The 25,774-nt window shown below is 33.3% G+C and overlaps 2 protein-coding genes across 3 annotated transcripts; one reads left to right on the forward strand and one right to left on the reverse strand.

The window, feature by feature from the left end:
• Positions 1–5,149: 5,149 nt before the first annotated feature.
• Positions 5,150–11,953, reverse strand: LOC123655367 (transcription initiation factor TFIID subunit 13). 2 transcript variants are annotated; one of them, XR_006743387.1, is made up of 6 exons: positions 11,742–11,953; positions 11,483–11,661; positions 10,904–11,061; positions 9,926–9,976; positions 8,101–8,130; positions 5,150–5,215 (listed from the first exon to the last, which is right to left on the reverse strand). XR_006743387.1 is itself a non-coding variant. In XM_045591180.1 (5 exons), exons 1-4 carry the CDS (start codon positions 11,772–11,774, stop codon positions 8,126–8,128), a joined length of 375 nt encoding a protein of 124 aa, XP_045447136.1. In that variant the 5' UTR covers positions 11,775–11,953; the 3' UTR covers positions 5,150–5,215; positions 8,101–8,125. The 2 variants fall into 2 exon arrangements, 1 of the variants encoding a protein (XP_045447136.1); XM_045591180.1 differs by lacking the exon at positions 9,926–9,976.
• A 7,600-nt stretch (positions 11,954–19,553) lies between these two features.
• On the forward strand, positions 19,554–24,407 carry LOC123655370 (RNA-binding motif protein, X-linked 2). Its single transcript, XM_045591182.1, has 5 exons — positions 19,554–19,729; positions 19,802–19,954; positions 20,046–20,175; positions 20,374–20,520; positions 24,203–24,407. Exons 1-5 carry the CDS (start codon positions 19,716–19,718, stop codon positions 24,305–24,307), a joined length of 549 nt encoding a protein of 182 aa, XP_045447138.1. The 5' UTR covers positions 19,554–19,715; the 3' UTR covers positions 24,308–24,407.
• Positions 24,408–25,774: the final 1,367 nt, after the last annotated feature.

Raw genomic sequence — 25,774 nt, forward strand, 5'->3', positions numbered from 1 at the left:
GTTACAACTTTATTAACGTTACATTGATAAATTAGAATTCCTCTCATTGACAATTTTTATAAATATTTTGATATGTTAATAACTAAATCTTTCCATTAGAAAAACTTTGACTGAGATACTTTTTCTCTGTTCCCTAAGTAGAGGTAAAATTTTATGTTTATTTATTAATTAATATTTGGCGCTTTTAAATCGTCTATAATTTATTACAATATCTTTAGTATTAATGGTCTTGATCTTTGGTGTCAATGGTCTACTAACACTGCCATGTGTCTTCTTATACTTTAGCAAGTTGTTCTTATTGCACTAATGGGACAAGAAGTCATTTTATTCAAACAATTATGGATGTGAAATTATAAATTAGCGATTATGTTTGGAACCTTAAAATAGTTGCCAAAGTTTAGAAAATCGCTAATTTAAAAAAATCTGCCAGGACCAAAAAGGTAAATCATTTGTAGAATAATAATATATGGCATAAATGACATATTTAAAGTCAAAAATTTGTATTCTTAAATATATTTTACGTATTGTTGTGAAAACCAAAGGTTTTACTTTCGGCTGTTTTACACAGGTCTAGTCGCCTGGAGTTATTTATTTAGTTATTTACAATTATACTTAGATTACCTTATACAATATATTTATAAAACTATTTAAAATTATATAAACGTTGAATTTGTTACCACAAAACATGTTTGTTGTCCTTTGTGAATTATGTGATATATTAAGTTAAAAATTATGCAAAAAGCATAGGTACCAAACCAGTAAAAACGTCGTAAATTTTGCAATGTGTTTTTTCATAACTGGGTAATACTTTGTTGATATTAATAACGACCGTTCGTCGGTAATAAAAAACATAAATAATAGTTTTTGTTAACTTAATATTTTGTAGACGATAAGTATAAGTATCTTAAATTTTGTGTAACTGCTAATGAAATGACCCACAGTTGTAATTTTTAGCATCTTCGAATAGTTTGACTTAGAAGTTTTAGTTTAGATCATGTGTCATACATTACACATTAAAAGGATTTTGTTTTTTACTTTTATCCTTTTTTTCTTTTCAAATCTGTATTTTATTTTATTTAATTCATAGGTTTTAATTTTTAGCATTTCGAATCAAAATTCCATTCAGGTTTGGATTGTAACTTATCGTTTTGAATTGATTTTTATACGTACCTAAGTATTAATTTGATTGTCCGTGTATCCAAACTAATTAGGTATTAAACATTGTATTTTAATAATAAATTATTACTGTTGTATTTTATGTATATTTGAGTGCCTTTTTCGTGTTAATCTTTTTCAATTTTGTAATCGCACAAATAAATTGCTAGTAAACATTTTTGTGTTATTATTTTGAAATCAGTTTTGAAATGTTCATAAAAAATAAAAGATGATGTGTTTTAATAGTTAATAATTAACAAGCGTGATATGTCACTGGCAAGGGCTCTGCTCAAGATGCTGGGGGCAGGCGTAGGGTCCGTGTCTGTGAATTAGTGACACAGTGCGGCGTTTAATGTACAAATAAAGTAGATATAGATATATAATTATATAGGTGTATTTAATGTAGCGGAATTTAAGTAAATAGCAGAAATAAATAAATAATAAATAAATAAACAATCTTTGGTGCGACAAAGCCAGTACTGCGGTCACCAACCCGCCTGCCCAGCGTGGTGACTATGGGCAAAACACATGAGTTCACGTTATTTTTGACGTAAACTTGTGGAGGCCTATGTCCAGCAGTGGACTGTATAGGCTGTAATGATGAAATAAACATTAGTAATAACTATATATAAATAAATATATTTAAAAAAAAACAAACCCTTACAACAGTAACATAGGCTAAGTGTATATTGTAAGTAGAACATAAGTGTAAATATATGGTAACTAGGAAATGAGTGTACATATATGATAACTAGCAAATAAGTGTAGATATAGACAGATAAGAAAATGAATAAAATTTTCAGGAATTATGAATGAATGAATAATGAGTGATCAAAGAGTATTTGTAAGGGAAAAAAAACCGTTAGCGTCGGACCACGTCCTCCGTCCAGTAAAACTACTAGGCAGTCACAGGAGTGTCGATCTGTCGTTTGTATGACAAATCGCCTGTGGTATTAATATAATTATAATGCATTTGTCATCATGTTTAACAAAAGGCATGGGTATTTTGAGCCCGTTAATAATTAAATTATTCTAATCGAAAATGTTATAACCAAATGTAAGGTAGGTATGGCAATTAGCACCCTCTGTCAAATAACGCCCAAAACCAAAGAGCAGCATCACAGCGCTCGTACACATAGTTAACACCAATAGGAATGCGTAAAAGTGAGTTTCTTGAGCCGCTATCTTGCCAATATCACATCGCGCTTCGTGGGTATCGCTCAGGGACGTTGCTGTTATAAAAACTGCTCCGACGAAATTGTAAGTTTTTAATTATTTCCCAATATTTCTTTTATTATATTTATATTATGCCTATTGTTGTAAGGGGGGTTTTACCAATAGAATTCAATGGCGTCATTACAAATCTTAATTAAAAGAAGAAAGTTTATAAATCGCTTAGGTACATATAATTGAGTCAATACCACCCACTCGTCTAATAACGCCTGTTCAAATGACCGTTGGGCGATATTACCCTTAGCGGGCATAAGTTTGAAGGTAAAAAATCTCAAAAAAAAAATTAACAGACCCGATTTTAAGAAAAGACAAGATATAGAACGTTTTGAAAGAGTTTTGAGAAAAGATATCGTACACGAATACGTGTCGTTGCATTCTCAAAAAACACAAGCAGTGCGTTAATTTGAAACTAAAAATGAAAACTAAATCTAATAATCAAATGGAAACAATCAAATGGAAACAACGCATAGTATAAAAGAAAGAAATCTCTATAAATCTTGATACAAACGTTAGCTTCACAATCAGCAACTCAAACTCACGTGACATTACTCGTTATTTTGATGCTAGTGATAACAAGTCAAATGATTTGTAAATAACAAAAGAGATGAACAAAAAAATTATTCAATGAGCATATGCAACAGGGAGCTCTAATGGCTATATCTCGAGATCTAAAATTACTGATAAGAATTCCTGACCATTCATACTTTTGTATTAAACATTTACAAAACTTCACAAGAACATCATCTATTGAAATCCTGATGACTACGAAAAATTCGATGGCATGAACCTAACTCAATACATGCAATTCATTATGGCCTCTGAGAGTTCTGTGACTAAATATTTTAAAAAGACATCTCAAAAGTTGCACTTTTCCTGAATCAGCATATTACTTGGCCATTAGTATACGATATCAGGGAAAACTTGCCAAAGACAAGTAGGTTAAAATGTCATACACGAACTTATCTACGTAAGAATGAACGAAAACAACACTCATTTAACAATATACTATAAACTTTTTATTCATAAGCTTTGAGTACGTCCCTGTCTGTACCTATACTTTACATAAATGTATAGGTAAAGTACAAGAATGTATTACTTCCTACACTTACCTACTACCTACAGCTTAGATTAGACCAAAAGATTACCAGTAAGTACATACTTAATACACGTTGGTACATTAAAGCAGCGTGGTGGACTAAGCTCTGATCTCTTAAAGAGGCTCACTGCCCAACAGTGCGATATTACAGGCTGAAGCGTTATACACGTTATTCATAAGTTCTGAATATAAGGTGCAGGGCCTGCATTAGAGCTCGTGTGGTCATTTTGAACACTTGTTATAAAAGTAAATAGTAAACTGTACAAAGATACCTAACCTTCTTTTCTTTCAACTCCTTTAAAAATTCATAAATTAATAAAATAGTTTTAAAATAAAATTTTAATAATACCTGTAATTAAAACAATAAATGGGCTCTATTTTTTATAAATTATGAAAATTCTTTGAAACCGAAGGATCAAATACCATCTGTTATACCTTTTTACAATCTCAATTGAATAGGCTAATTATTTGTAAGTTGGTCAGTCAAGTCCCCATACATTTTTCTTACGATATGAGCGATTAAACACAAAGAAAAAATGATTTGAAAGAAAAAAAAAATCGGTTGCATTTGTAAAAAGAAAAAAGGCAACAGCACAAAAATGACATGATACATTTGATAATACAACTATTCAAGTTTAATAAATAAAAATCTGATAGAGATAATTCATGTTTTTGCGACTGTGACAACAAAATTACTGACCAAGGATATCATAGATTTTTAAAAAATGGCCGATAACTAAAAACCAATTATACTTTTACTAAACATGAATTGTATTTTTCTGATCCGTTATAATATTCTCCAGCTGCAGGTGAAGGATTATCCATTAATTACGCCACACCTGTATAAGACGAGGCGTTAGAGCAACGATTACAACACTCGTATGTGGCTGTTGCGGGTTCGATCCCCGCACATGACTACAGTAAGAAATATCCTTCTAAAAATCTGGAGCAACCCGTACAAAGCAAAAAGTACCTTAATTTTACAGAAGCAAAAGAAACTGTCAAATAACAATGCTTTACAGTAATCTAAGCATTCCTGTAGTAAGGTAGCCAGAGCTAATGAGGGTCGGCAACGCGTTTACGATACTTTTTTTTTATGTCACTAGGTCGGCAAACAAGCGTACGGCTCACCTCACCGTAGCTTATAAACACCTGCAACACCAGAAGCATCGCAAGCGCGTTGCCGACCCAATCCCCAATCCCCCAGGAGCTGGTCACCTTACTCACCAACAGGAACACAATACTGCTTGAAAACAGTATTATTTTGCTGTGATCTTCTGTAAGGTCGAGGTACTACCCCAGATGCTTCTGTTGTTTCAGGCATTAATAGGTTACGGTAACAGTTTACCTACAGCTTACCCGTACACGATTGTTTGCCTCCTGTGGTATAAAAAATACTAGTTATTATAGTATAGTTATGAAGGTTAGAAATAGGTCACCATCTAGGTAACCCTAGTAATAATAGTAGTTTTTTTATCATATTGCAGCTCGATTACTCAGTGTGGTCGATTTAGTAACTTGTAAATAAAAAGGGCAAATAAAACTAAAAAAATCAATTATCCATCAAATTTATTATTTCTTATTTAATATTTGTCTTACTGTATTGATATATAAATCCCATAAAAGTAAAGAAATAAAAACGAAATATAACAACAGACAGACCAATACAAATAATTATCAGATATATTTTAAAGAAAAATTATGAAATAAGAAGTTTACTCCAAGGTCGATCTGAAACAAGAAGGTATAGGTTTTATAGAGGTAAAGGTAAGTAATATGTTTAGGTGTATATATGGGGGAAAATACAAAAATTGGGTAACTCAATGTCATCAGCCAGTATATATACAAAGTCTTATTATATTTTATTGAAATTACTATTTATTTTAAAACAATAAATAGTCCTTTATTTGGTCACTCAATTTCACTTCTTCATTTTAAATACAAGTTAATAAAAAAACAAAATTAATACTTAAAACGTCAGTCCTTTGGCATGTCACAAACTCACAATCCCGAAAACCAACAATCAAGAGATTATACATTAAACATTATCATTGATTTCAAAAAACTTACCAATTTACAATTTGTGATGTACATAGTATTATATACTACAACTTTCATAATGCAATGTTCTCCACTTTATTTAAAAAAATAAATAAGAAAGTTAGTGTTTGTTTTATTCGTCAGACCGTTGTGTTTTTTAAATTTGAAATTCACGCCAAATATCACTGACTCAAGATCAAATTTCTGTTTGCGTTTTAATGTTGATAATGAAGTTAGTTGCATTTATACATAGTTAACTGTGATTTGTTAAAATGTAGTTTATTGATATTCAAAATTACTAAAAAAACATTAGTTCTGATTATAACCTCAAATTATAAATTATTTTTCGTCAGTCCGCTGGCGTCACTCCGCTGGCGTCAGTCCTTTGTCAGATATCGCGCCAGAGGACTGACGTGTTTCCATAGTACTGATGTTTTTTTTTTTTGTCTTAGAGCACTTTTATCTTAATTGCTACCGTGTATAAGCATTTCTATTTTATATTTCAGTTTAACACATCATACGGCACGCTAAAAGCAAATTGACTACGGAAGAAATATTAAACAAAAGAGAGAAAAAAGATCTCATTTTATTTTAATTATTACTATCTCTTTAGATGCCTTTAAGGTATAGCTTATTGTATTTACTTGACTAAAATAATATTAAAGTTAAGTAATATAACATAAAGGCTGTTATGAAGACTGAAATAGTTGACTTTCATAGTATTGTAATGCTATCATCCTCATCATATAATCACGCCTCTTTCCCGTAGGGGTAGGCAGAGACCACTTCTTTCCACTTGCTACGATCCTTACATACTTCTTTCGCTTTGTCTACTTTCATTATTCCCTTCATACATGCTCTTCGGTTTGGGGTACTCTTGACCTGGCCTTTTTTTAAGACGTCCCTTATTTGGTCTCGAAACGTCCGCCTAGGTCCGCCCTTACAGTCGCCTTATACACTTTTTTCGTCAATCGTTCTTCACTCATTCTCTCGACGTGACCAAACCATCTGAGCATACCTTTCCAAATTTTTGTCACTACATCTTCTTTCAGACCACAACGTTTCCTTATCTCACTATTTCTTATCCTGTCACTCAGTTTAACTCCTATCATACTTCTTAACGCTCTCATCTCAACTGCATTTATTCTGCTTTCATGTTTCTTCTGACATACCCAACTTTCACTTCCGTACGTGAGTGTCGGAACCAACACCCCCTCATGCACAGCCAAACGAGCCTTGTTAGACACCTCCCGACTGCTCATAAAGGAGTGCGAAGCTCCATTCACCCTGTTTCCTGCATTCAGTCATCTTTTAATATCACTCTCACACTTTCCATCTCTTGTAAGCTTTGAATCCAGATACACAAACTCATTCACCTGTTCAATTTGTTCATCTACAATCACGATATTGCAGTCTGTCACTGCCTCATCTCTTTCAAACACCATCACTTTCGTCTTCTTTACATTCATCTTAATTCCCTTTCTTACAAAAGCTCCACTCATAGCAGTTACCATCTCCTGCAACTCCTCGGGCGAAGACGCAAGTAATACTTGATCATCAGCATAGAGAAGACATTTGACTTATTCATTCTCAACCCACTTTCATTTTCTTTTAAATCTGTCAAACCATTGTCAAGCAGTTTGTTTGACAATTATATTGTTCTTAATTTCATGATAATTAGTACTTTTAAGATAAATATTGTTAGATTTTTGTTTCTATTGTTTGTTGATTACTTAGAAATATTAAGTAAAACTAAGTCAAAGTAGTAAAAGCTAAGTGAATAACGTAGTATTTTCTCGTATAGTATTTTCTCCTAGTATTACACATTAATAATTATTTTTAATTGTTACTGAGTGATTTTAATACTTAAAAGGCACGTGCCATTATTAAAACTAAGAGATTTGTACTATTTGTTATTAAATTTCATTATAATTCTTACAAAATTGTGTATTTCATCAGTACTATGTTACTCTCGTCAGCCGAATTCCGAAAATTTTTAATATCTCACAATCTATTTTAAAAAGTGACTGGCCCGATTTGGAACAATATATTCATTAGATTAGCCATCATATACACCCAAATTTGTAATAGTTTAATTAATAACTATAGTAAACAAAATATCCTCAGAAGTTACCCAACTTTTGTATAATCACCCATATATATATACTAAGAAAATAATAGAAATCCAACGTTTACATTTTCTACAGGCTCCATACTGTCAATAGGTATTAAATTTATTATTTAAATTCGTAGTTGAATCTATATAAAAATAAAAATGAATGTTGCTAAGTGCATAACTCGAGAATGGCCAATTCGGCTAATTTACTTTTTTGTATGTTCCTTAAGGCCCACGGAAGATTTAATACTAAAAAATAAAATTATTTTTTACTATTAACTTATGACAGAATGAAGTCTGACCGGGCAGTTAGTTTTATATAAAAAGGGTTTATGGTCATCATATCCACAAAATATATTGTTTTAATTACTAAATAAAAAAATATTATTGTTAAAAAAAAAAATCCAACATCTATTCCTAGTCAATTTAGCTATACATAATTAATCATGAAAAAACTCACTTCATACACCTTTTCCTCGAAATTTTCATTCTGAAATATAAAATATGAATAATTAGTAATTAAGTAAAATATAAAAATAATAATTTACATGTAACAAAGACATTTAAGCTTTTCACCCAATTATAAAACTATAAAAAATTTTTAGATCTCCACAAATTCCAATTAATTTTGTTATAGTATGAAATGTAATCTATATTAAACTAACTATGGCAACAATAATAGATTTAGGTATCTGTTTAGGTATACACAAACTATTATTTATTTATTAATATAAGTACTTCTCACAATTTGTTAGTATTGTAAAAAAAATACTGCTAGGTCATTCGTCGTTTTAATTTTAAAATAAGTAAATATTTTATAAGTAAAAGTAAATTCCAATTATAATTATGTTAACTTTTTTGCTAACTAATATAGAGGTTATTCGTAACATTTTAATTTTAAAATAAGTGCATATTTTATAAGTAAATATGAATTATAATTATGTTAACTTTTTTTTGCTAACTAATATAGAATATTTGCGTGCATATATTCCATATGAATCACGTAAAAATCTGTACCTTAATATTGCCATTGATGATTGTCGAATTAATTTGTTAACATAATAAACAAGTGAGCAAGGTGCCCATCTCTAAATTTAATATTTTAAAACAAAAGTTACCAGATGCTTCTATGAGGAATGGAATGGTATTTTATTCCTTTCAAATCAAGGTTCAAATCAATGTCATTTCTTAAAATATAATTTTAAGTTTTGTCATATTTAGAAAAGCTAAATATAATAACAGACAAGTTCACTTTCAAATGTCGCCATAAACGGAATTGTGGAAAAGAGGAATTGACTACCTATTTAAAATTACCTCTTGAAATATGACAATGACAATAAAATGTCAAAACTGTTTCTTTATTGAACAAATTATACTTTTGTCTCTTGTCAACAAATGAATTCGCCAATTGTTAAAAGATTACGTCTAGCTCCCATTTATTTTTAACTTTACCTATTACTTACAAAAATATAGACTATGTTAAAGAACACACCGTTAAAAATATAATTGAGTACACAAACATTTCTGTGGTGTCAACAAAAAAGGATATAAGTCAATTTATAGTTAAGTCTTTGCACCTATTGATCCAAAATATTAATATATGCCATGGGAAAAGGAGCTAATTTACTATCTTTATATTAATTGTCAATTGTGAAAATTTCAAATATATAATATTTCCTACAAATATATATATTTATCTCCTTTTTCCTTAACACCACAGAATTCGTCAAGCCTACTTTGGATGCACAGCAAAAAGCAAGTTCATAACCATGCTACATATAGGACATAAAATTTTACTTTATTCTTAGCTCTCTTCCATGACCTTTTCTACGATTTTAAAATTAATGTTATCTGTATTATTATTAGTTATTTCTCACAGATTACAAGCCATTATCTTTTTAAACTCAGAAAAATGGATGAAAGCTAAGGAAATTTTCAATTACTACAGCTGCTATTAAAATATTAGTCTAAAAATGTTAACAAAAGTCAAAGAGGTCCACATATTAATAAAATGTTTTAGGCATTTTATAGCTAACAATGCAAATATATGTCGTGGTTTTTATCCTCTACAAATTTGACACACATTAGGTTAGTTTTTTTAACTCTAAACATTGAATTTAACTTGTCTATTTTGTTTATTAAACTATAGGAAAATAGGTCTCAAGGAAATATTAGTTTGTTGTTTAATAGTAGTTCAAACATAAAGCACGACAATTTTAATAATCGATTTAAGTGAACAGTGCAAACACAAAAGCAATGTGTCAATATGTAATATTGTTACTTGCATCAGTCTCAGAGCATGATGTTGTTTGACCACCAAACTTATTGTTGGTCTTCTATAAGTTGAAAAAATACATCAAAACACATTCTCAATTAAAATTTATTAAATATACTTCATTCATCATAAAATGACGAAATTAGCTTCATGAATTTATAATTTAGTTGTGATCAGTGTGGTCATAGAGTAATTATGGATGTTCCGTTTCATTAACCAATAAATCACTGGACTTCATAACAGATTAGATTTCACAAACATGTCTTTTTGTAATAAAAATACATGTTTGTCTTCAAACATGTATTTTTATTATAACTCTATGAATATTTAGGCATTACAGCCTTTGATGACTAATAACAAATAGATAGATACACAACATTGAAAATCTTAGTACTCTATATATTGTTTAGAAGAGTGACAAAGAAAATACATGTTAAACAAATACTATTTGACTGTTCTGTAATTAATTATTTAATGCTAATCTAAAAATAAAATAAAATTATGTATCTAGGATATTTAAAAGCTTAGTAAATCTTTTCATTTCATTTGATTTCTTGACATAAACTTGAGAAATTTTCTTGTACAAATTTCGAATTCCAAAGCAACTACAAACTACTGCTACAAACTAGTCTTTTTTAACAACCAAGCCATTTATTTTAAATTAAAACTTTGGGTTGGAAAAGTTTGTATTATGATCGCAAAACACATGTTTGAAATTGCCCAGTTTATGACTAAAAATCACTTTTTTTAATAGGAATCTGGTTTAATTGTAGTAGAGATAATTATGAAGATAAACAAGTATATTTTAGACATACTATTCACTTACACTTGCAGTGACTATGTATGTACTTGTTAATAAGATCAAAGATGACATGTTATGAAAACATAAGGCAAAAATTTAATTTAAAATTTATCATGCGTAATGCATTTTTTTTAAATATTATTATGAAGAATTAATTACATAAAATTTAGTTACAATTTTACTTACCAACATATTTGACCTCATCAAAAGCTTTCCGAGCCTTTTTCAATTCCTCATTCATGGTCAACAGATCCTTAACTCTGGCATACTTCCTGTGATCTTTACGAACTAAAAATATGATATCTTCAACTTGAACACGACCAGGTCTACCTACTTCCATAGCTCTATAAATTTAAACAGAAAATAAATTTACATTTGCAATAATAACTTCATTAATAGCATATAAATTTTAGAAATTATATTCAAACATAAGCTATAATATCATATCATATATATGCTTTTTTATATACAGTCAGATGAATTTTAAGCCAATTGGTTAATCAATATAAATATGTTTATAATTTCATCCAAGTGTGTTAAGCGGCAATGATATGAATGAGTAACAAATTTATCATTCAAACTTACACATTATTATTGTAGAGATGATGATAACCATGGATGTGTGGAATACAAAGTTACTTAGTTATTATACGTATCAATAAAATATTTAGAACAATAATATAATAACAGAAGTTTTATTTCAATTAACTAATGACCCATAATACTTTTTTTTCTTGTTTATAAAAAATTGTGTAATGAACTAACTTGTGGGTAGTCTCAGTAATAAACTCTATTACAAGATCTTCTAGAAAGTCGACACTCTCGGTGTATGGATTCCGATCATCACCAAAACCATACATCATACAACGAAGTTCTTTGCTGAATAATCGTTTCCTACCCGAAGCTGTGGCACCCAACTGTGGATCTCCTTCTTCATCGTCAAACTGTATAAAACAAAAGTAATACTATAAGTAATCTGTAATCATCAAATACCATTACACATTAATAATGGGTCCAGTATTACTTGGTCGAACTGATCTGGTGCTTCAGACGACATTTTTGTATAAATTGAACATTGAATTGAACGTCTACGAGCTTATGGTTATGACTAAATTTATAATTATTTACACAGAAAGTAATCACAGAAAGTTATTTTTTTTTATTATGACAACAGAAAAATATAGATTAATAAAAGAAGCTTCTTGAACTAATAGAGTACTTTGCTAGAGATGCGCGTGAATCTTATTTTATTCGAACTATTCGATGGTCATAAATCGGTAAGTCAGTTCGAAATTCGAATGATTAAAGCAAAACGTTGCCTTAATTCCAAGGCTAAATTTAACAATATAATTGATTGATTTATTTTTAACACACAAACTTTCTGATGTAGTAAATATCAATCATAATTTATAATATTTTTATACAATACAAGGTACGTGTGCGAATTTATACAATACAAGGTACGTGTGCGAATTTATACAAAGACGAAATATATTTACTTGCCTATCCTCACGTTGAAGTAAAATATACTGTTACTTCAATGTAAGGATAGGCATTTATATTGTTGTATAATGTATCATGTTGTTTCTATATATCATAATTATTTGACGGCTTTTTATTGAACTAAGTAACAGCGTTAATATAAATCTTATTAAAATCAGACTGTTTTTAATGACATGTTTTTAATTTTTATATTGTCTTTCACTCGATTCACGTGTATGTGGATTATATTGCCCGGTTCAGAAATTTCGAAAATACAAATAATACGAGAGACGATGATGATGAATGCAGTTTTTCAGGATCACTTTCGAAAATCATCACCAGCGAGAAGATTGTTAGGCTTATTTATTATTACGTATATACGCATTATAGTGATTTATATAGATTCTAGACGCAAGCAAGCACAAAGCCTTGCATGTTACATACAATGTCCAATTGCATACAAAATGATATATGGTCTCATGGAAAATATCCTCAAAAAAATATATGGAAATCACTACATAGTATAAAACAAAGTCGCTTTCTCCGTGCCTATGTCCCTATGTATGCTTAAATCTTTAAAACTATGCAACGGATTTTGATGCGGTTTTTTTGTTAATAGATAGAATAATTGAATAGGAAGGTTTATATGTATAATAATATCCATTAAATAGTGAAGAAATACTGTTATTTTTGAGGTTTCTAATGTGATGTCGTAAATAATTACATTTTTTCCGCTTACATTGCAAACGCAGGATGTACGAAGTATTGTACGCATTGAAAAGGTCTACAGAAAACTCCGCTCTGGTATATGTCTATCCGCTATGGTATATGTCTATCCCTTATGGATATCCCACAATAACATTTTTTTGTCATTTACTTTTTACGACAAATAATGGCTAATTTTCGAAGTGATTTTAACCAATACAGCATTAATCCCTATCTAATTAAATACCTTAAATACATTGTTGATTTAATATAAATCTATATGGCCCTTTACAGCATATGATTTAAATTAATATTTTCGAACATATTACAGATTTAAAAATTGCGGGACGTAGCATTTGCAGCGGTCCCAGCCGGCCTGTGGGAGCGTACCTATAAACAGCGCGTCGGAGGCCGCGGTTCTCCCTGTAGCACTTTGAATTTAGCAGCGATCGGGTGCGTTTATTTTATGCACGGGCTGTAATGAATAAATCAAAACTACTGGATCGGTTTTAATCATTTTTTCAGTCAATGACATAGGCTATATATTTTATACCCGTGCGAAGCCGGAGCGGGCGGCTAGTAACTAATATAATAATTGTAAAATAGAACAAGTAGAGATTTACAATTATTTTGTTTCAGTAATTGAAACCCTATTTTCTTATAGTTTTTTTTGAAAATTGAACTTACAAGCACACAGTCGAAGTTCGCGCTGGAGCTAAATTATCACTGAAATGTTGAAATATTTCGGTATTGAAAAAAAAATTAAAGATACCACAGTCGTTGTTTTTAATTATTTACTTTTACACGAAAAAACTACAAAACTTGAGAAACCATATATGGCTTCCTACGCGGTAAAGGGCTAATACGACAATTACTAATCAGTAAGATTATTAGTGTTTTTCCATCGTTTGAAGAGTGATATGTCAAACCTGTCAAAAACTGAAAGTGCATGCGTGATATTCAAGACGACGGCAGAACTGTGAGGTTCTTCTGGCTTAGAGCCCACGCAGAAACACCGGGTAGTGAACGGGCGGATGAACTAGCCAAGATGGCAGCACTGACGAATAAGTCGGCCCCCGACTACGATCAAGTTCCAACATCGTACGTCAGGAGGCGGATTCGTGAGGAGACGGTGAGAGATAGCAGCGGTGAGTCATCTGTGGCTGGTTCGGTCACGAAGGTGTTTTTACCGTGCGTAAAAACTGCCAGGACTATAATCAAGAATATGACACTAACACTAATCGATGTCCAAATTTTGACTGGTCACGGGGGCTTCGTGACGTACCTGCATCGCTTCGGACTTAAAAGTAGTCCCTCATGTGTATGCGTCTCGGATTGCGAGGAAACGATGATCTATATATTTTTTGGAATGTCCATGGTTTGGCCAAAGAAGACTGGAGTTGGAAACTCAGCTACATATAAAACTAGACCAATTTTCTCTATACACCATCTTGGAGAAAGAGACAACAAGATCGCCTTTTCTCAATTTCGCAAGAACGGTCACTCAAATGGCTGCCAAGGCAAATGGTTCAGTCGCCGCACTATCTACCGTCTACACAACACAGCCCACACTACAGAATGCAGCAGCTGCATAATCCAGCATTCCACAAAATCCAATTTTGAGGTCACTGCGAGCTGTCCCTAAGATGCTGTGGAGACTTCTTGCGAGGGCAAAAACACCGACAACGTCTCAACACACCACCCAGTACGCCACGTTCGAAGAGCTAAATAGAGAAAGAGGAGAATGTGGCGAACCAAGTATAAGGACGCGGGATTAGCGTGGATGCCATGAGGACAGGCTTCTTTAAAAGGGACGTAAAAAATTACTATGGATGCCTAATAGCATCATAAAGGCATGAGATTATAGTATACGAAGACAGGGGGGAAGATCTAAACTTCCTAATAGCAGAGATTAAGCCATCGTCCCCACTTATAACGCCGGTTCTTAGTGAGTCGCCACTGAGTGAACTCGAGCGCCTACAGCTGAAAATAGCGGCACAGAGATTATACAACACCACTTCCATGACCAATAGCGATAAGCAAACTCTTGACATGCGCTTGGTGGCACTGCAAAATTTCGTCTCGCCGTGCGCTTCGTCCTTCAATATCGACGGACCGACAGGCTATAGCTGTAAGGGAGTTTCTAAGGGTTTTCCATCCAGGGAAACCGATTAAGCCGAAAACTACTCGAACTAGGGCCGATAAGGGCCAAGTGATTCCACCCAGGCTGAGACCGGCATCGAGCCCGCTAGACCATGCTGTTAATGCATTGGTTGAATTCCAGGCCATAGTAAAAGCTAGTCGAGAAGTCAACTTGGCTACATGCAAAAAGAAAATGCAGACCTACCAGCGAGGCAGCGAAAATCTACTTATGGTGCTGCTCGATGGGGTAGAGGCAGCCATATATAATAACAACACGTCCCAGATTATCAAAGGACACATGTCAGGAAAATATATGGCAGCATATAGCTGCACAGGCGGTTTTGTGGGCATGGTTGAAGTTGTGGAGTGAGAAACACGTCACCAAAGTTTTTAACACCTGTAAGAGACTCGGTTTTGGTGGTTGACAAGTGCACGAGAGTAATGCTGGATGACAGGATGATTGAGATGGCACAATCCATTTCAGGAGATCTTGATATCGACGCGGGCCTCGTGGGCTGGCAATCGTCGAAGTGGAGAAGTGGGAAGTCTGGAGTGGATAAATGGGGTACCTGGGTGCGGAAAAACGACACACATAGTTAGAAACTTCGATGAGAATATAGAATTAGTAGTTACCACAACGGTCATAGCTGCCAAAGATTTTAAAAAGAAACTAACTTGCTGGTTTGCGACAAAATCGGGTCTAGGTTACGTACTATGGCTTCCATTTTAACAAATGGATTTAAAGAGGGCACGAAATGTAACCGTTTAACGGTGGACGAAGCTCTTATAAACCATTTTGGAGCTATAGTAATGACGACACGGCTTTCGGGGGCAAACGAATTTGTTCTCATCGGAGATGTCAAATAGTTTCCAGCTTTTAAAATATATCCAATTACAATGAAACGTCACTCAATATAACCAATTACAATGAAACATCACTCAATATAAACAATTACAATGAAACGTCATTCAACCGGCGTACGCAGTGCGCACTAAACACCGCACAACGTGAGTGCACTCATTGATAGCAGTGGTGTACAGCGGCGTTGATGCGAACTAAAAATTATGACACTATCGTACTAATTTCTCATCATTGAAATTGGGCTCAGATGCATGATCTATAACTGAGTAGCAAATTCAGCTGAGGTTTTTTGAGCAAACAGTAAAGAAATTTATCAATACCATTATTAATACATCGAAGTTTATTTTAAAATCAGCAAGTTCTAGATTTACAAAAAAAAGGGAAGACTAAATAGAAGAGATTACGATGGAAACAGAAAAAGTGTTGATATTATGGGGCATTCGTAACAAAGAGAAACACGGAAGGGAGTCGCCATAGTGTTTTTTAGCGATACAAAACTGTCTATCAGTTTTTGCGGAGGGAAATCACTGACACGCACATTTTATCTAATTCCCACACAAAAATAATCGTCTCATCATCTTCCTGCCTTTATCCCACTTATGTAGGGTCGGCACAACATGTTTTCCTCTTCCATTCCTCTCTATTATTCGTTATTTCAGTGCTTACTCCTTTCTTTCTCATATCCTCACTCACACAATTCATCCATCGCTTTTTCGGTCTGCCGATCGCTCTTCGTCCTTCGACATTCATCCCTAACATTTTTTTACCAACATAGTGTTCATCCCTCCTCATTACATGCCCATACCACGCTAACCTATTGCTCCTCATTTTCTCTGTCACGGGTGCTACTTTCAAACTTCCCCTTATATACTCATTTAAATCCTTACTTTACTCATCTAATCCGATCTTTCCTCGTTACTCCACACATCCATCTTAGCATTCTCATCTCGGCTACGTGCACTCTTCTTTCATCCGTCATTTTTGTTGCCCAACATTCTGATCCATACATTACGACAGGTCTTATAATCGTTTTATAGATTTTCCTCTTAAGTTTAAGAGGCATTCGTGGATCACAAGCTGTTCCAGAGACCTGTCGCCATTTCATCCATCCCGCATTTATTCTATTTTTCACGTCACGGTCTATATTGCCGTCATTTTGTATTAATGACCCAAGGTACCGGAAGTCGGAGCAGACTGGTAGGGATACACCATCCAAGGCAATAAGGGAAAAACCGGACAAACCGCTGAAATCGCAGAATAAGTGCTCGGTTTTAGATCTACTTATTCTCAATCCCGCGCCCTCCAGTCTTTCCTGCCATTTTCCCAGTCTGCTCTGTACCTCAAGAATATTATCTCCGACAAGAACAACGTCGTCTGCAAACAGCATACACCAGGGTGCTTCCTCCTGTATGTCTGATGTTAGAACATCCATTACTAGGAGGAATAAATTCGGGCTTAAAGCCGACCCCTGGTGCAAACCTACAGCCACATTGAACTTGCCAGTTACCCCGGCTTCGGACCGGACGTGGGTGCTAGCTCTATCATACATCGTCTGAACAAGTCGTACATACTTCTCTGGCACTCCTTTCCCTTTCATAGCCCACCACAGAACCTTACGGGGGACCCTATCGTATGCCTTTTCCAGATCTATGAACACTATATGTAGGTCTTTTTGTGCGAGTCGATATTTTTCGCAGAGTTGGCGGAGTGCAAATATGGCGTCCGTAGTTCCCCGGCCCGGCATAAATCCAAATTGGTTCTGTGTGACCTCACATTCTTCTCTCATTCGTCGCGCTATCACTTTCTCCGCTCCATTTATTTTCTTCATTCATCAAGTTATTAAAGTATCTCTTCCAGCGTTCTTTTATTTCCTCATCATCCATCAAAATCTTGCCCACTTCGTCTTTTATACATTTCATATGGTTTACATCTCTTGCATTCATCTCTCTCTCTCTTGATATTCAAAAAAGATTTTTTTGACTTTGTGGGTCTCTAAAAAATGATACAACTTATCTTGAACCTTGGCCCTTGCGATCGCGACTGCTTTCTTAGCCTTCTTTTTAATATTTTGATATTCTGATCTTTTTATTTTCTTTTCTCTATCATTTCCATCTTCCACTCTTTTCCATTCTTTGGAAGCATTCTTCTTTTCTTTCAAAATCGTCTGTACTTCCTCATTCCACCACTATGTATCCTTCTCTATCTTCCTTTTCCCTTTCGTTTCCCCTAAGACATCCCTTGCTACACTTCGCACCCACTTGCCGTCTCACTCCAGCACTCGTTTACTCCCATCCCCACCATATCTCCCATCTCTATCATTTTACCAACCACTCATTCCCGGAATTCTGCAGCCATCTCCCTATCATCCAGTCTGTACCATTTCGTTCTAACTGGGGGCTTCGGGCTCTTATTTAAACAAAAATAATCGTGAATGAACGGTCAATTTTTGATATGATATTCAAAAATGTTTAGAATTCCTAATGTGTGGGTAACACAAAAATAAAATCGTACATATGTAATCTTTAAGTTTAAAAAAGGTTTAAAAGAAGTATACAATAAATAATGTAATTAAAAAATACTTACATATGAAAGATAACGACACTCTTTAATAAATTTATCGTGGCAGATCTCTTTTTGTAGAAAAAAAACAGAATAATTCGGCATTTTTTGAAAGACGTTGATTCAATCTCGCAACTAGATTTAGTCTAGTGATCAGTGAGGCTGCAACTAGTTTTATTGTATGCGTAGGACCATTTGGACATATACGTTGACAGACGGTCAGAGGGGAACGCCTGTACATGGCTACTCCCCTCCGTGTTGCTCTATGATTCGTAAAGTTCTATTATCATTTGACAAGCATTTAATTTAATGCACAAATATTTCTATGAGTTTTTTAATAAACAATTATTTGAACAGCAAGTTTGATCGTTTTGAGATAATAACTTTGATGATGATAAGTCTGCTCATTAAAGCAACGAAATGATTTTAAAAAACTTACGAATATAATATCTATCTGGACAAAATGAATAACATGTGAGTTATGATTATGAAAGGCTTTCTAGAGGTAAGCAACTAAGTACTCTTTTCTACTATTTATATATGTTTTTTGACGTGATAACGTCTTATAAATCGATGAACACCGACTGCACGCACGAAAAAGTGTCACGTTCCGCCTGAACCTGAGCGTGCAAGCGAAAGCGTGGAACAAACGATATAGAGGCAAGATCGGTCCAAGAATTGGCTTGTGACACATTTATTTCTCTACTCGCGTGACGTTAGAGACAATTTTTCATCAATGTTTCTTTATGACGTCATCACGTAAAACTATCGTTTGTAAGCCGACTTTACAAACAACCAATTTTGTAATTTTATATTTCTGTACTCAGGAAGAATATCATTAATAAAAACTTTTCACTTCAGCCTGTAATATCCTACTACTGAGCATAAGCCTCTTTCCCCATATAGGAGAAGGATCAGAGCTCAATCCACCACGCTGCTCCAATGGGGGTTGGCGGATATAAAACTTTTATATATCGAATATTTCTATATTGTTTTTATAATCGATACACTTACATAATATCGATATTTTAAACAATAATATCGATATAATTGTAAATTAAATCGATCGTCTCTTAGCCCAATCCCTAGTGGACAAATAAATGACAATGACGATTGACCGTTGAGGTTATGTTATTAAACTATTTGCTTCGACTGTTTGTTGTTGTTATAAATCAATTATAAATATAAAGTAAATGCAGTGTATCGGCAGATAGTTTAAAATTAAAGTATAATAAATTCCCTTTAACTATGAATCCTATGACGTAAGTTTGTAAATTTATAAAATAAAATTCATATAATAATTATTTTTGTTATCGTTTTGATTTTGTTTCCAGAAATGTAAAAAATGTGTTAAAGTTAAGTGAAAGAGAACTTGCAAGTAATTCAAAAAGTTCTTGGCATGACCAATACAAAGACAGCGCTTGGATATTTGTTGGTGGTTTACCTTACGATTTAACAGAGGGAGATGTAATATGTGTATTTTCCCAGTAAGTTTTAATTAGTAAAACGTTTGACGAGACATTAATAACTCTCTTTTCTTTCATTACTATTTGTACAATTTCCGTGTTAATTTTATAGGTATGGAGAAATAGTTAACATAAACTTGGTTAGAGATAAAGCTACTGGAAAATCAAGAGGATTTTCATTTATTTGTTATGAAGACCAAAGATCCACTATTCTTGCTGTAGATAATTTAAATGGTATTAAGGTAAATTTTAAATATTATAATCATCACAATCATAATAAGTGCAGAATATTATATGACTAACACCAAGTTGCACAAAACAATTTAATTAAACTAGTAAATGACTCTTATTCTGTAAATAAAGCTGTTGCAGTTAAGCTAAAAAAATAATTTATACATAGTACTGCTAACATTTTTTTATGTAATTTTAAATTGTTATAGATATTAGGTAGAACAATTCGTGTGGACCACTGTGAACAGTATCGAGCCCCTAATGCGGACATGAGCAAGATTGATGAAATCACTGCATCAATCAGAACTGAAGGATGTGCACCTGTTGTCAACCAAGTAGACATACCAATTAAAGTGGTAACCAAATGTATTTAATTATAATAGTTATTTCTATATGGTTTGATGCATTATGTGATTATTTTTTAATTTTTTTTAAATTGTTAATACAACAACAACAATTTTAAATACTTAATACACATTATTTTAAAATAATATTTGACAGTAAAGAAAACCAGTAAGTAGTAAGGAAAAAGAAACAGAAAAATTCTCATGATTTTTTTAATTTTTTTTAAGATAATGTGAAAACTGAATAACTTCTAAAAAGAAGCAGTGTATACTTGGCCATGTATATCTATACAAATAAATAAAATTGGAGTGCCTGTTTGTAATATTAAAATAACCGCTTTTTACTAAATGCATATGAATGGTATACACGGTACATATACCAAAATAACTTTTTTACAATTTTTGTCTGTCTGTCTGTTTATTTTTGGCTAATTTTTGAAACGGCTGGATGGATTTTGACAGGGCTTTCGCTGGCAGATAGTTGATGTAATAGGAGTAACTTAGGCTACTTTTATTTTAGAAATTTATTTATTTTATAACTATGCGAACTGAACAATATCTTTTATTTTAATTCCACGCGAACGAAGTCGCGGGCACAGCTAGTATGTATATATATGTATGGTCTAAGTTCCAAGGTGGTAGTGGAACTATGTTATCTTGGTCGCCTCTCGCTATCTGGGGGGGCTATATTCTTTACTGCTATTTCTCAACATTTCAAATTTATATCATAAGTGGTTTATAAGTGGCTGGGCGTTGAAATGCTAGCCGAGACTGAATATAAATGTTTTATTTATTTAATCTGATTTAAATGAAACAAACGCTAGATTAATGATAAATGATTGTGATATGATGATGACATTGTCAAATATGTTAGCGAAAATCGCATTCGAATTGGTTAAGCAGTTTCTGAGAATAGTGTGCATTAAAATGCATGGATAAATGGACGTAGAGACAAAATTATTATTTTATATTGCTGTGTGGCTACGGCACTAAAGAATTTAGCCACCCCCTCTCTTCCCGTGGGTGTCGTAAGAGGCGACTAAGGGATAACAAGGTTCCACAACCACCTTGGAACTTAAGAAGCCGACCGATGGCGGGATAACCATCCAACTGCTGGCTTTGAAATACACAGGCCGAAGACGGGCAGCAGCGTCTTCGGTGCGACAAAGCCAGTACTGCGGTCACCAACCCGCCTGCCCAGCGTGGTGACTATGGGCAAAACACATGAGTTCACGTTATTTTTGGCGTAAACTTGTGGAGGCCTATGTCCAGCAGTGGACTGTATAGGCTGTAATGATTGCGTTCATAAAGTCTCCAAAAAAGTTTGTATAGTTCGCGCCATGTAAAAAGAACGCTGGCCTTCAAGTTGCGCAATGGCGATTTATCGGTCTATTTGGTGGTATGAGGTAGGTAGGGCGCGGGGCGTGTGTATCACGCGCTGCATGCTTGCCGGTGTGCTATTAGTTGGATAGTTCGACGTCGACTCAAAATACTATCGCGCACAAAAGTTTTAAATTACGAAACAGTTTTACATAGAAATGAGAAAAAATATTTATAACGTATAATTCGCGTAATGTAAAAAGAACGCTGGCTGTCAAGATGCGCAAAGGCGATTTACAGTGTTGCCAACTCTTGAAAAAACTTTTCACTACTGTGCATTTTTTAACCGACTTCCAAAAAAGGAGGAGGTTCTCAATTCGACTGTATTTTTTTTTTTTTTATGTATGTTACATCAGAACTTTTGACCGGGTAGACCGATTTCGACAAATTTTGTTTTAATCGAAAGGTGGTGTGTGCCAATTGGTCTCATTTAAATTTATTTCAGATCTAACAACTACTTTTCGAGTTATATCTAATAATGCGTTTTTACTTGACGCTTTTTTCGTCGACCTACGTTGTATTATTTCGCATAACTTTCTACTAGATGCACCGATTTTGATAATTCTTTTTTTGTTGGAAAGGGGATATCCCAAGTTTGGAACCATGATAAGGCCGCGCTTCGTATAATGGTTATTGTTAGGTACATTAAAAAATAATTTGCACTAAATAAGTAAGTATAATAATTATCACTTTACAAAATTATTTTTTTTTAAACAAAAGCAATAACAAATTATTTTGTTATTGAAATGTCATATTCAAATATATTAATTATCTTTACCCTCGAAATTCGTATTTTAATAATTTTTATGTGCTTGAAATGATAAATTGGTATTTGTTTTTAGTGAAATAAGTAGTAAATGGAGTTTTACAAATGTCCGTAAGCTAATGTGTTGTGAAAGTGAGTGATAAATGCGGAAAAAACGTGAATTACGATTGACAGTGGTTTGTTTACCAAATAAGACTGTTCCAAATAATTGTGTTTGCAGGCAAACGAAGACAAACCGACTTCAATTTTATTGACAAGTAACACAACGTAGGTAGACGAAAAAATAGTCAAGTAAATACGCATTATCAAAGATTACTCCAAAAGTTGTAATCAGATCTCGATGAAATTTAAATGTGACCACATGATAAACACCGGCTTTCGATTAAATTAAAAATCGTTAAAATCGGTACACCCAGTAAAAAGTTATGCGGATTTTCGAGAGTTTCCCTCTATTTCTCTGGAATCACATCATCAGATCCTGGTTTCCTTATCATGGTACTAAACTAGGGATATCTCCTTTCCAACAAAAAAATAATTATCAAAATCGGTTCATAAATGACGGAGTTATCCCCGAACACACATAATATATATATATATATGATCGAATTGAGTAACCTCCTCTTTTTTTGAAGTTGGTTAAAAAAGAAAGATACATCAAAAAAATTATCTGTTGGATATCATCATCCATCAAATAGCGTTATCCACAACTGCTGAGACAGGCCCTTCGTATCTCTATAATCTGATCTACATTTTTTAATATCATATAAAAAATCGACCGTTCCAGCGGGGACCGAACCTGCATCTCCGACTGACCGTGTCGCTGCTCTAGATAGATTTTTGATATGATATAAAAAAAATGTTTAGAATTTCCTAATGTGTGGGTACACAAAAATAAAATCGTACAAAGTAATTTATTAACTTATTTTTTATTTAAACCAGTCAAGCAAAATCCTAAAACTAAGAATTTTGATCTACTTGCCTATGTCGGGATAATAAAGTGTAAGAAAACTGACCTGGTTGTTTGATCATCATCTCGGATCATCGATCCCAGGATCGACCCTTACCTTAGGCTTAGGCGCCTCATCGCTGTCTGACGAGTCGGTTGTCGAAAGCTCATCTGAAGATGATTTTTTTCGAGCCCTCGATCTAGAAGGACCCGGTTTATTTTCGTTCGATTTCTCTTGATCATCAGTGATCGGTTGTTTGTCTTTGAGCGCCTTATCTTTGGATCGTGTGCCGCCTCACGCGGGCTTCATTACGAAATGGTAATCTCGATATGAGTCTCTGCACTTTAATATTAGATTTTTTTTAATATTTTTTAGTTTTGCAATGAGAAAAAGGAACAAAATATTTTTAGATGTCGGCTGTGGATGGCGAAAGTACAATGCTATGAACTTCAAATGCTTGCCTCTAGCTAGCAACACTAACTCCATCTAGTATGTGTAAAGTTAAACTGAGATATTTCGTGTACATGGCTAATTATATACTGCTTCTTCATATGTAATGGTGTATGTTATCCAGAAACATGTATATTTTTTTTTATTTCAGGAGAAGAAAGAAAAAGAAAAAAAGAAAAAGCATAAAGAAAAAAAAAGTAAAAAGAAAAAAAAGAAGAAGAGTAAATCTGACCCTGAAGCCAGCTCAAGTGATTAAGACTAATAGTATAAGTCAATAAGGGTAACTTTGACTGATAATCACATTTTTTTTAGCTAATTTTGATAATGTTAAATATGAGACAAAAGAGTTAATTTAATATATGCTCTCAGTTTGGTTTTCATACCCTTAAGTTATTCGATGTCTAAAAAAATCATAATATACATATATCAAAAACTGGCAATTTGGTTGTGTGTCAAAGTTATAACCCCTTTAATGGTTAACTTTGACATAGACAAGATTTGTTGCAGGAATCATAACTTTTAAACACTTTGTAGATTCAGGGTAACATTAGTTTATGTTTTTAACTAATATCAGATGCAGCGGAGTCATAGATAAATCAATAAGCTCCTCTCCACTAGGTAAGGCTTCAACAAGCCCGTCAAACTAAGCGTTTTTGGCTTTAAAAATAAAGTAAGGGGAAACATTTCTCCTGCAGCAGACTCGCAAAAGACAGCAGTATAGCAGGACCTTTTTTAGTTACGAATTACTTCTGGGTTTCGACATTTTCGTCTAAAAAGTAGATTTTTCTTTTTATGGTCGTTATGAAACCCTATTTCGTCAAAATTAAAGATGTTCTCAGGTGGAATAATCTGAATTTCTGACTCAAGGTTATGAAAGAATTAATTGATTTTGTCTTCATTAACCTGAGCCCGGTTTCTATACGTTATGTCCCAACGTTGCCTCAAAATCTTGATGTATTTTTAAAAGACATCAAGATTCTTAGTCTGGACGATTATTTTTAAAAATCTTAACTTTTCTATTTGCTGAAATCAAGTATTTTTGTATTACAAGAGTAACATCATCAATGCCTATTGGTTTCCCTGAATCTGGTAATGTCATGATGTGGTCTTTTATAATGTATTTCCTCTTCTTCAGGTAAAGCTGTGGGTCTAAGATATAAAAAATAGGCACACAAAGTAGGGATACTTTGTGTGCCTATTTTTTATTTTATTTTTATTGTATCATTGGTAAGTATTTTATATTCTTTGGCAGCAGCATATGCACTTAATGTACCACATCTAAACTTTTCTAAGAATTCTTTTAAAACCGTCAAGAGTGTAAGTGAATTTTGATCCATATCTGCGCGTGCAAGACTGGAACTTTCTTTTTTTTCTAGGCATAATGTTTGTAGCCTAAAGGAGCCTAAAAAATGATGAGTACGTCATTCATATAGTGTGCTTCAAATATATTTACACTTGACAAACTGGATACGAGATTATATGTACGCCTATATATTTTTTGTACATTACAATTCTGTTTTTTTTTTTTCTTTTTAATATATATAACTAGGTCGGCAAACAAGCGTAAGGCTCACCTAATGCTAAGCGATTACCTTAGCTTATAGACATTTGCAAAACTAGAAAAATCGCAAGCGCATTGCTGACCCTATCCCATATTCCCCCAGCTGCTCTGGTCACCTTACCATATTTTGAGCAGGAAATATCCTGCTGTTCCCTACCTCAG

This window comes from Melitaea cinxia, chromosome 7, assembly GCF_905220565.1.
Source record: "Melitaea cinxia chromosome 7, ilMelCinx1.1, whole genome shotgun sequence".
In the NCBI taxonomy this organism is placed as follows: domain Eukaryota; kingdom Metazoa; phylum Arthropoda; class Insecta; order Lepidoptera; family Nymphalidae; genus Melitaea; species Melitaea cinxia.